The 12,823-nt window shown below is 44.5% G+C and overlaps 1 protein-coding gene across 3 annotated transcripts in view; it reads left to right on the top strand.

Moving 5' to 3' along the window:
- The window catches only part of AMOTL1 (angiomotin like 1), a 107,606-nt gene that overhangs the window by 74,045 nt on the left and 20,738 nt on the right, over positions 1–12,823 (top strand). For all 3 annotated transcript variants that reach the window (XM_040426320.1, XM_040426322.1, XM_040426323.1), the window contains 2 exons: positions 8,814–8,958; positions 10,897–10,986. In XM_040426320.1, the coding sequence (XP_040282254.1) occupies positions 8,814–8,958; positions 10,897–10,986 (235 nt within the window). The remainder of the gene's footprint in view (positions 1–8,813; positions 8,959–10,896; positions 10,987–12,823) is intronic.

The raw sequence follows: 12,823 nt of genomic DNA, 5'->3' as shown, positions 1-12,823 counted from the left end.
CGGATCCGTTCGGGGCCGCTTGTGAGAGCCTTCAAACGGAACTCACAAGCGGAGCCCCGAACGCTAGTGTGAAAGTAGCCTTAAGACCACATTCTTATCAGTATGATTAGGTTCGAGCTTTGATGAGTGTTTATTATGTCAGAGATCAGAGATAAGGAGCCCATCACCTCCCTGCCTGACGGAACAGAGAGAAAATTAATATCCTGCTAATTGAGCATCTTAGCCCTGTACAGGGAAAATCATTCCATAATTTTAATAAAGACTGATTGAAAAAATGATTTTAGCTCATAATGAGTACAATGCACTAATAAAAAAAAATTCCCTCAAAGGCGTACATAGCCTTTAAAGAAAGTAAATACATAAGAATAAATAAAAAGAGACAAACTTTTTACAAAACCACTATTCACTTCAATAAATAAAAAAATAAAAATAAAAAGACACAAATGCTATAAAAAAAAAAAAAAACACTATTCACTCCAGTAGCCCTTTCTCTACAAGCAGCAGGATGTGACCACTGCCAATCAGTGGCCTCAGTGGTCACATGTTGGACTACTGGCATCTCAGAGATGGGAACCATGTTTCCAGTAGTACGGCACATGACCGCTGCCGTCATGTGCTGGCCACTTATAAACAAAGACTCGGGAGAGGAGGGTTTGGAGGGATCCTGTGTCTTTAATGCAGTAAAGTTTGTGGGAAAAAGCGAAATCCCTGCGTACTGTTTACTGCTTGGAGAACACTTCTGAACCAAGTTTATTTATCTGCACGTGGTAACAGCTGTTGGGTCTGCGGCGTGTCCTCGTTGTGTACAAGTCCCGCGTGGTGTATCATGTAAGCACCACGTGTAGCGCTGCACATGTGGACCAGGGACCTGCTGTAGTTGGCAGCATCCTAATGTCTCTCTTTGCACTGGGATCATCAGAAACTTACATAAAATGATAACATCATTATACTATAAAAGTCGGACCAGACCCAGAAGGCCTGGCAGAGGGGTCTCAGTCGTGGCTGTGTACCAGTGTGAAGTGACTCCCCCATTCTGTGGGAGCCGAGCAGCAAGACTACGTTCACACTTGTCAGATTTGCCACAGGCGGCAGAAATCTGAGGTTGAAACTTGGATTTAGTTTTTCCCCCCCATTGACTTGCAGTAACAACAAATTAGGAAAGATTTATTAGTAAAGCAAAACTGGCTTAGTTGCCCGTAGCAACCAATCAGATTCCACTTTTCATTTTCGAAAGGAGCTATGAAAGATGGAATCTGATTGGTTGCCATTGGCAACTAAGCCATTTTTCCTTTACACCACTTTTGATAAATCTACCCCAATGTCTGCAGATTTGAGTCCTGACAGAGGCCTAGATGTGCGAACCTGGCCCTAGAGAGCTTTCCCGCCTCCATTTCTTAATTATTATGTCAGTGAGTGATAAAGTGATTTCAGTGGTGCCAGACCGCCTTGCCTCTTCTCTGATGTCTGTGGGTCTGGTGACACTAATGTGACGCTGTGATCCAGGCTCTGGTAAATATCTGAGTTATGGCATCAATAAAACAACCAAATTCACCGCAGAGGGGATTAGATGGGCGAGCAATCGTCTTCTCACTCCTTTTCTGAAAAAAAAAGACCCCATCAGAGAGCAAGTATGTTCTGAGTGATGGGGGGACTGATAACATGCACAGAAGTCCATGTTAGCCCTCATTCACATCTGTACCGGAGGATCCATCAGGAGATTCTGTTCCAGATTCTGTAAAAAATATGGGACAGAATAGTGCAGCACGCTGCCCCTTCTTCTGAGGTAAAATACTGGTTTTTCTAATGGAAACCAGATCTTATTATGATCAGATTCCTCCTTTCATTTTCCAAAGGAGCTGTCAAAAATGAAAGGTGAAATCTGATTGGTTGCTATGGGCAACTAAGACAGTTCTACTTTACACCAGTTTGATAAATGACCCCCATAGTTTGTAAGGCTGAAAAAGACATCCGTCCATCCACTTCTGCCTGTTATCCTGCAAGTTGATCCAGTTGTGAGGTAGAAGCCAATTTTCCTCACTTTAAGGGAAAAAAATTTGTTCCCGACTTCAATCAGAGAAATAGAATATCTCCCTGGATCAACGACCCGTCTCTAGTAGCTATAGCCTGTAATATTATTACACTCCAGAAATACATCCAGGCCCCTCTTGAATTCCTTTATTGTACTCACCATCACCACCTCCTCAGGCAGAGAGTTCCATAGTCTCACTGCTCTTACCGTAAGGAATCCTCTTCTATGTCTGTGTACAAACCTTCTTTCCTCCAGACGCAGAGGATGTCCCCTCATCACAGTCACAGTCCTGGGGATAAATAGATGATGGGAGAGATCTCTGTACTGACCCCTGATATATTTATACATAGTAATTAGATCTCCCCTCAGTCGTCTTTTTTCTAAAGTGAATAACCCTAATTTTGAAAATCTTTCAGAGTACTGTAATTCCCTCATTCCAGTTATGACTTTAGTTGCCCTCCTCTGGACCCTCTCCAGCTCTGCTATGTCTGCCTTGTTCACAGGAGCCCAGAACTGCACACAGTACTCCATGTGTGGTCTGACTAGTGATTTGTAAAGTGGTAGTAGGACTATGTTCTCATCACGGGCATCTATTAATTTTATGCAATTATTTTTTTAAAAAGCAGCACTGAAAATTACCAGGTAAAAATCAAATACTGCCACAGGCCTCCTGTAACAAATACCAACTAGGCTGGTGGTTTACTGGCCAGGTGACAACCCTAGCCATGGTTGAATCTTTTTAAAAAAAAAATAGTTTCCTGTACGGAGGAATATTCTGTAGTTCTTAGGCCCTAGTGCAAAATGATTGGCCCCTCACCATCCATGTGCCATTTATAATAGTGGTGGTCTTTGGGCCCCCTTAGTCACCAGAGCTTTGATGCAACTTCTGCATCCCCTCTAGTTACAACCTGCCCAGAGGCAGGACTTCTAGTTTCATGGCTTCGATGCTTACTCATTAACAGGACCCCAATCTATAATGCCTCATGTGAGGAAAAGAGACCTATAGGTCCCCTCCAAGGCCCCCTATAATGACTCCCCTCCCCTGGGAAGATTTGCTTATACCCCACTTTACAAAATAATGCTAGTATGGTAACTGCAGCGCGCAGTCTTAAAGGGAGTGTTATCGTTTATCCGCTGGCTGACGTTCCCCAATGCGGTTAATGGTCATGCTGGCCAAGATTACAGCGTGGGCGGTGGTCGGAGGGCCGGATCCAGGATCCATCAATGAACAGAAGGAGCTTGAAAGGAAATTGCCGAGCCTCAGAGAAACATGAACATGTCGCTGCCGTGTCCGACCTCCCCTCACATGCCTGTGCAGACAAAAGCCGCACTCAGAGATATTCTGGATGCGCTCACGTGCCAGGCTGTTTATATCCCAGACATGAAAGGCCGGCTCTGTGCTGGGTCCGGGTTATGTGATGGGGCCGCTCTATTTACCTTTGCAGGATTGAGGAAACCACAGGAATTCTACAAAAAAATGTGGCAAATCTTATTATATCTGGTTACCATGGTTACCACACACTGCTCCACTGCCGGGGTCAGTTTTAGTTGTGGTGATACCATTAGCCCAGGTTGTCAGGTTACAAAAACCTGAAATGAACATTTTTTTATTTTGTGACTTTGACAAATTTTTTGTGCCAGCAAAATATTTACAATTTTGTACATATACCACAGTAGATATACAGTCAGGTCCATAAATATTGGGACATTGACACAATTCTAACATTTTTGGCTCTATACACCACCACAATGGATTTTAAATGAAACAAACAAGATGTGCTTTAACTGCAGACTGTCAGCTTAAATTTGAGGGTATTTACATCCAAATCAGGTGAACGGTGTAGGAATTACAACACTTTGCATATGTGCCTCCTACTTGTTAAGGAACCAAAAGTAATGGGACAGAATAATAATCATAAATTAAACTTTCACTTTTTAATACTTGGTTGCAAATCCTTTGCAGTCAATTACAGCCTGAAGTCTGGAACCATAGACATCACCAGACGCTGGGTTTCATCCCTGGTGAGGCTCTGCCAGGCCTCTACTGCAACTGTCTTCAGTTCCTGCTTGTTCTTGGGGCATTTTCCCTTCAGTTTTGTCTTCAGCAAGTGAAATGCATGCTCAATCGGATTCAGGTCAGGTGATTGACTTGGCCATTGCATAACATTCCTCTTATTTCCCTTAAGTTGCTTTTGCAGTATGCTTTGGGTCATTGTCCATCTGCACTGTGAAGCGCCGTCCAATGAGTTCTGAAGCATTTGGCTGAATATGAGCAGATAATATTGCCCGAAACACTTCAGAATTCATCCTGCTGCTTTTGTCAGCAGTCACATCATCAATAAATACAAGAGAACCAGTTCCATTGGCAGCCATACATGCCCACGCCATGACACTACCACCACCATGCTTCACTGATGAGGTGGTATGCTTAGGATCATGAGCAGTTCCTTTCCTTCTCCATACTCTTCTCTTCCTATCACTCTAGTACAAGTTGATCTTGGTCTCATCTGTCCATAGGATGTTGTTCCAGAACTGTGAAGGCTTTTTTAGATGTCGTTTGGCAAACTCTAATCTGGCCTTCCTGTTTTTGAGGCTCACCAATGGTTTACATCTTGTGGTGAACCCTCTGTATTCACTCTGGGGAAGTCTCCTCCTGATTGTTGACTTTGACACACATACACCTACCTCCTGGAGAGTGTTCTTGATCTGGCCAACTGTTTTGAAGGGTGTTTTCTTCACCAGGGAAAGAATTCTTCGGTCATCCACCACAGTTGTTTTCTGGGTCTTTTGGTGTTGCTGAGCTCACCGGTGCGTTCCTTCTTTTTAAGAATGTTCCAAAAAGCTGTTTTGGCCACACCTAATGTTTTTGCTATCTCTCTGATGGGTTTGTTGTGTTTTTTCAGCCTAATGATGGCTTGCTTCACTGATAGTGACAGCTCTTTGGATCTCATCTTGGGAGTTGACAGCAACAGATTCCAAATGCAAATAGCACACGTGAAATGAACTCTGGACCTTTTATCTGCTCATTGTAATTGGGATAATGCGGGAATAACAGACACCTGGCCATGGAACAGCTGAGAAGCCAATTGTCCCATTACTTTTGGTTCCTTAACAAGTGGGAGGCACATATGCAAACTGTTGTAATTCATACACCGTTCATCTGATTTGGATGTAAATACCCTCAAATTAAAGCTGACAGTCTGCAGTTAAAGCACATCTTGTTCATTTCATTTAAAATCAATTGTGGTGGTGTATAGAGCCAAAAATGTTAGAATTGTGTCAATGTCCCAATATTTATGGACCTGACTGTATATATATATATATATATATATATATATATATATATAGGTCCAGCTCCGCTATGGTTCTAGCGAAAGCACAAGGGCCGCCGAAACGATTTCCTACTCTTGTCAGTATTGACGTAGGTTGGGGCAAATACACACCTGTTTCAGCCAGTAAACTTTCTTTGTTGTACAGATTATGCAATTTAGCAATTTATTTTTCTGTATGATTTTCCTCATAAGTTTCAAGATCTCTGCTTGCTGCCATTTAAGGCAAGTTTCACATTTTTGTGGCATAGCTCTCCAGCAAAGGACAGCTTGCTGGAGTTCTCTGGATCTGGCATTGCCAGATATTACCAGAATTCCCGCCAGACCTATTGACTATAATGGGGTCCAGCAGAGATCCAACTGCTTCTCGGCAAATATGTCGGGATTTGGCTGGAAAAAAAATGCTGCAACGGTTTTTGTCCGGCCGATTCCCAGCATTATATCCCGGAACCGTCTGCCGGAGAGCTGTGCCCTAAATGTGAAAGTACGTTTTTTTTCATGGCTGAATCGTTACTTTTTGTTAATGGCTCCATGATGAGCCCACAAACAGTGCCAGAGTGCCCCTAAAACAGCTCCAGGATGAGCCCATAAACTGTGCCAGAGTGCCCCTAAAACAGCTCTAGGATAGAGCCCATAACCTGTGCCAGGGTGCCCCTAAAACAGCTCCAGGATAGAGACTATAAACAGTGCCAGAGTGCCCCTAAAACAGCTCCAGGATAGAGACTATAAACAGTGCCAGAGTGCCCCTAAAACAGCTTCAGGAGAAGCCCATAAACAGTGCAAGGGTGCCTCTAAAACAGCTCCAGGATGAGCCCATAAACTGTGCCAGGGTGCCCCTAAAACAGCTCCAAGATGAGGCAATTAACAGTGCCAGAGTGCCCCTAAAAACATATCCAGGATGAGCCCTTTAACAGTTTCAGAGTGCCCCTAAAAACAGCTCCAGGGGGAGCCCATAAACAGTGTTGGTGTGCTTGTATACACATCTCTAGTGCACCCCTATAATTGTCACCATAACGCCCCCATGGACAGTGCCCTAGTGCTCTCAGTGTCAGCCTCATGCACCATCCTCATGTCCCCTCCACTGTTAGTGATTTTTTACTGTACTTTTATACCTTTTTAATAGTTGGAGACGACTCCTTTCTTGGTATTCAGTGAGGGGTTAACGTCTTCTCCTCGAAGTCTATTCTGGTATATATTTCTCTCCTCCTGTTGTTTATATGATTACTGCGCCTGTCACTTATGGGAAGGACTTGGCGCTGCGCTGTGTCTTTTACCGATCTCCTCTGTGCCTCTAATGTGCGGCGTACTTCCAGAGTAATGGAGCTGTAAACTGTGTAGATGCTACCTGGAGTGCTGTGACTGTAACTCTCCGGCAGGGTCTCCGACAGCTGTAGGTGTGTTATATCATTGCCGCCTTGGCGTCGTTATTACAGATGAACCTATATATAAAGTTTATAGAGCATCTGCTTAGTACCGCATAAGCAGGGCATGATACAGAGCTGCTCAGCCAAATGCATGGCCCTGGCGGTAAAGGACTAATGAGTCCTCTTCTAGCTACACAATATGGACTGTGACTCTTTCTGACTCAAGCGACAATTGTCATGGCGAACGCCATTTTCAAGTAGTTAACCCAGAAAACATCATTGATAATTCCCCTCAATGTCCCTATGACAACACTGAACTACAAGAACATAGAGACAGGAAGTGTTGTCATCAGAACCGGAGAGCCGCCTTTTGGTTTACAGCTGCCCACCACATCTGATTGCTTCCCCCACTCCAGCATGACCATGCCCTAGACAGTTGGTACCCAAGGAACAATGTGACCTGTAGTTGTCCATCTTGCTCCTGACAGACACTGAACAAGAAGGAGTTTGTTGGGAGACGTGGTGGGGGATGGGACTTAACAAGAGGTTTTCTAAATAAGATATTGGGATGTGGCTATTCTAACAACACCATAAAAGCAAAAAATAATGACATAAGATTCAGAATTTCTGATACTCATTCTCAACATCCAACATTTGGCACCTGCCCACAGGTATTGAACGAGTTCTAGAGCAGGAGGTGGAGAGCAAGTGTAGCTGCTCTTATCTCTAGATTGGAAAACTATCAAACAATACCAAAATCACACTATTATCTTCGCTACATTGGAAGATATCATTGTTATAATTTGGGATTGCCGTGAATGCAGCTGAAAGTAAATGCAGATTTTGCAGCGTTTATTCCCGACTCCATTTCTAACTGTGATATCTCCTGCTGATGTTGTTCTAAGGCTGTGATTCTTGGACTGCCAGCTTTTCAAACACAACCAGGCCCGTATCTCACCAATCCAGAGATATGAGCAGCTAAATCATCCCTCCCCCTTCCCCCTGCTGCAAAACTGTTAGGTGGTATCACTGTGCTTGATTGGCCAGCAAAATCGCCAGACCTAACAGGCAGATGAGCTAAAGACTGCTTTCAAGGCCCCCTGGGCTTCCATAACACTTCAGCGGAGCCACAGGCTGATCGCCGCCATGCCGCATTGATGCTGTAATTCATGCAGAAGAAGCCCCAATCAAGTATTAAGGGCATATACTGGACATCATTTTCAGTAGTTCAACATTTCTCTATTAAAATCATTTTTTTTATTGGTCTTATATCATATTCTAATTTTCTGAGATACTAACTTTTGGGTTTTCATTAGCTGTACGGCGTACGCCATAATCATCAACAATATAAGAAATGAACGCTTGAAATAGATCACTGTGTGGAATGAATTTATAGAATATAAACTTTTCGAATTGAATTACTGAAATAAATTAACTTTTTGATGATATTCTCATTTATTGAGATGCACTAGTATATGTTTTGTCCCTCTCTGTTATGCTAGTCGGCAAAAGAAAACCACCAGTGACCACATAGTCCCCTCCTCGTCACAGGCAGGCCCAGGCACAATGTGGGGACCCATGCAAACATCTCCCCACATCTCATCTTCCTGGGCCCCTGTGACATATGGGGCTTTAGTAGGAATGAAGGTTTTGATTCAGAAATTACAAATGAGACAAGTTTGTAAATAGTCTTCATTAAAATTTTCTTAGCGTTTTGTGTCTACAGCTGCTGAGCATATTTTTTGTCTCCATGGCAACAGACTACAAACAAACTCTTAGTCATACTGCCTTCCATCTGCTTCCTACTTCTTATCATTCCCCCTGTATCTGCATCTGGAAGTACCCAAGGGAAACCATGAAATTTATATTCCATGTTGGGGAACGGGCCGAAGGTGGAGAATCCCTTCAGCTCTTACAATAATACTGTATTTCTCTCCGAGCAGCCTCTCATCCCTCCTGGCCTCTGCTGCATAACTGAGTGTTAATTACCAGGACGTTTGCCAGAGTAGTTAATTTTACAGCGTAATCTCGTCACCTCCCAGACATCTTCGTTTCCTTACCAATTATCCATATTTTTTTTACCGTTTCTAGTTTGAAGCTGAAATCCAGAAGATCTCGGAAGCGTATGAGAGCCTGGTGAAGTCTTCCTCAAAGAGGGAAGCGTTAGATAAAGCCATGAAAAACAAGCTGGAAGCTGAAATCCGGAGGCTGCACGACTTCAACCTGGATCTGAGAGGTAATGAGGTCTCCGAATGCCATGATACCAGCCCCGTCATAGGAATCGGCACAAGGAACATCATGTAAGGCTATGTCCATATCTGCGTTCGGTAAATCTGGTAGTCTGACCAGACTACCACAATTGCTGTACCCGGCACAGCCAGACACCAGCGGGGCCTGTCGGATCCCCATCTATATTCCTCTATAGGCATCCAAACCTTTGGACACCAAATTTGGCACATAGGTACATCAGGTGTCTGGGAAGGTTTTTTTGTAAAGGTCCTCAGGATAGGTCACCAGTATCTGATCGGTGGAGGTCCAACACTCACAGGAGCGCTGCGGCCTTCTACGTGCTCACCAAGCACAGCGCCGTACATTGTATAGTGGTTGTGCTTGGTATCGCAGCTCAGCCCCAGTCACTTCTATGGGGCTGAGCTGCACCTAGGCCACGCGACCAATGAGCGTGTCGTCACTTGGCCAAGGGAAAGCTGGAGAAGGCTGTGGTGCTACTGCGAGCATCAGTGCCTTCTCAAACAGCTGATCGACAGGGGTCCCGGGTGTCAGAGCCCCACCAATCAGATACTGATGACCTGTCCAGAGGGGGGATTATGCTCTATGAGCCAGAACAGAGAGCCACTATGTAAAAGCATCCTCGTCCTACTACTCCTATCCATGCATTACATGGTCAGCTAGTCATTTGAATGTACAGCATGTAGTCTACATTTCCGCTCCGTTACACAACCCCTTTAAGGAGGGCCTGTCACCTCTCCTGACATGCCTCCTTGTATTCCCATGTAATAACAATTTTGGAGCTTCTATTCTTATAACTCTATGTTGTGCTGTTCCTCTATTATTCCTGCTAGAAGTTTATGAATTAATTACTAACAGGTTGTAGTGAAGATCCAGCTGGGTGTTACCAGCTTGGGGGGGGGGGGGGGGGGTGTCCTGCACATTATGACACTATCCAATCAGTGCTGTCAGTGCCAGACTGTGCACCCCCCCACCCCCAACTGGCAGCACCCAGCTGGACCTTTAATGGAGACTGCTGACCATTCAATCATAAAACTTCTAGAATGAATATTAGAGGACCAGCACAACTTGGGGTCATAAGGATAGATGATCCAGAATTGTGACTACATGAGGAGTGCAAGTGTTTCATTAAACATAGGAGGAGCGATAGGTCCTTTTTTAAGCCCAAAGGGCACAGTACTAGCAGTGCAGCCCCTTCATAGCTCACCAATCCCTACCAATGAGCTCTCAGAAGATTAAAGGGGTACTCCCTCTTTAGACATTTTTCGGCATATATATAACTTAATTCCAAATTGGGAGTCTCCCAACCCCCAGCCTTCCTGTGAAGTTAAAGGGGTTGTGCCAAGATTTATCTATAAGACGGGATAAGTGGCTGATCGTGGGGGATCGACTGTTGGATCACGAATAATTTGTCCTTCGTCTTAACGGAACAGCAGTTGAACCACGGACTTAATAAATGTACGTGACGGAAGTGAAGAATTCCTTAAAGTCTCCCTTAAAGGGCATGTTTATAACTTGGGGGTCCTGACACTTGTCCCTTTAAAGACTGTAGGATAGCCATTATGTAAGAAGAAGTAGAGGACAGGTGGAAGGGAGGTCGACTTCAGAGTGAAGCTACACGTTTGTAGTCTAGAACCACAGAGACTAATAGGTCTGCATAGGAGCTGTGGACACAAAACGGTGGGAGATTTTTAGTCAAGACTCTTCACAAAGTTGCTTTAAATTTTTTGATTGTCTATGCTTTGGAACCATAAAGTAAAAGCTGGATTGCAAAAGCGTAGACTGAGCTACCATTCCAGGGTGAAGTACTATATGTTCCATCCAAAATAACAAGTTCAGCACAGAGCGGAGTTCCTCACATTAGTCCGGTCAGGGAATCCTCTTTCCAGCCCCAAATCTTTCATTCCTGTTTCCTGTCTTTGTGCAGATCGGCTGGAAACGGCCAACAGGCAGCTGGCCAGCAGAGAGTATAATGGACACGAGGACGCATCGGAAGAGGGGCCCTATGCCTTGAAAAGTGAGTGCCGTATTTTTAGTCTCCAAATCGAAACTTTCTCCTTAATCTCCAGCGAATACAGAGGAAGCAGGACAATGCATTGGAAACTCGAAGACTTGTTTACCGTCTTTGTAGAGTGTAGCAAGCAGAGATATAGTTATAGTCACACCCAGCCCTGGAGCCTGAGGGCCCCAAAGACTTCGTTCACATCACCGTTCAGCCTCTCCATTCTCCTGCTCCGTTTAGGAGCAGGAGAACGGAAAGGACGGATTCGGCACATAACTGAGCTAAACGGAGCCTAAGGACCCCAACGACTATAATGGGGTCCGTTATGTTTCCGCTCAGAAGATGATTTTGGAGCAGAGACAAAGTTGTGCATGCGGGACTTTTGTCTCTGCTTCAAAATCATCTTCTGAGCGGAAACATAACGGACCCCATTATAATCTATGGGGTCCTAAGGGCTCCGTTTGGCTCAGTTATGTGCTGAATCCGTCCTTTCCGTTCTCCTGCTCCTAAACGGAGCAGGAGAACGGAAAAGCTGAATGGTGATGTGAACAAAGCCTAACACATGAAAAGACACCAGTGTTATAAGTGGCCGGTGGTAGGTGAGGGACACTGGCCGGAGAAGAAACTGGCAGAATAAAACTTCATATTCACACTGCTCCTGATAATTACAGCTCTACAAAAGTAGTATGTTTGTCGTCAGCCACTACCTAGCGCTGTCAGCAGTTTTGCATGGTCAGCACTGTCTCCGTTTCAGGGCTCATGAGCACGATTGCATGTATTTTGCAGTCCGCAAAAATCGGATCCGTAAAAAATACGGATGACATCCGTGTGCATTCCGTATTTTGCGGAACGGAACAGCTGGCCCCTAATAGAACAGTCCTATCCTTGTCCGTGATACGGACAATAATAGGACATGTTCTATTTTTTTGCGAAACGGAAATACGGACATAAGGAAACGGAATGCACACTGAGTAACTTCAGTTTTTTTGCGGACCCCAATGGTTCCGCATACGGTCTGCAAAAAAAACTGACACGGAAAGAAAATACGTTCGTGTGCATGGGCCCTAACTCTATGCCCGTGCAAGGGATCTGGAGTTCTGTATTAGAAAAATGGAGCTCTCACACCTGCACTTGATAGGTGAGGGGGAACTTGCAGGAGCAGAAACTGGCAGAATAAAACTTCATATTCACATTGCTCCTGATTAGAGTGAAGTATTGAAAAATTAGATTCGGCCGCTTTGCCGAATTTTACTAAAAAATTAGCTTAGTGATGAATTACTTCATCACGAAGAGCATTTCTTTGTAAGTATTGGGTACAATAACAGGGACCGGCGATTGCGCTGCTCCCCGTCATTGTTCTCCTCAGATGCCGCGTTTATAGCTGATTGCAACATCTGACATTAATATTGAAGTGTTGCTACAGCGTAACATCTGGCCAAAATACGTGCTTCTTAAAATAGGCGGAGTGTCGCTTTAACTTCAGCACACAATATGCTCTCATATCAAGCCGTTTATGTCACACCATGTAACTCCAATCTCCACTTGTTCCCAGAGGCTTCTTATCTTCAAAACCATTCCCCGCCAGGCATGCTGTGATTATCTGAAGCCTGAAATGGGGTTGACTATTAATCCTGAGCGCTTGCACAGAAATCCGCTGCAGTGCCGAGGACCGCCGCGCTGAATCACAGCAGGATCACACGTCTGATATTTGCCGTTCGGAGTTGTTGCTATGCTAAACGTTGCATAGTAACCGCAACAGGACACCAGACAAATAGAAGTGACGGCGGAAATCTGCAGGGAGGCGCTTATCTCATAAGAAGACATTACAAAATGTAATAATAAAATAGCCTGG

The sequence above is a fragment of the Bufo bufo genome, chromosome 3, assembly GCF_905171765.1.
Source record: "Bufo bufo chromosome 3, aBufBuf1.1, whole genome shotgun sequence".
Classification (NCBI taxonomy): Eukaryota; Metazoa; Chordata; class Amphibia; order Anura; family Bufonidae; genus Bufo; species Bufo bufo.
Note: the sequence above shows the minus strand (reverse complement) of the source record. Positions and strands in the feature narration are given on the sequence as shown.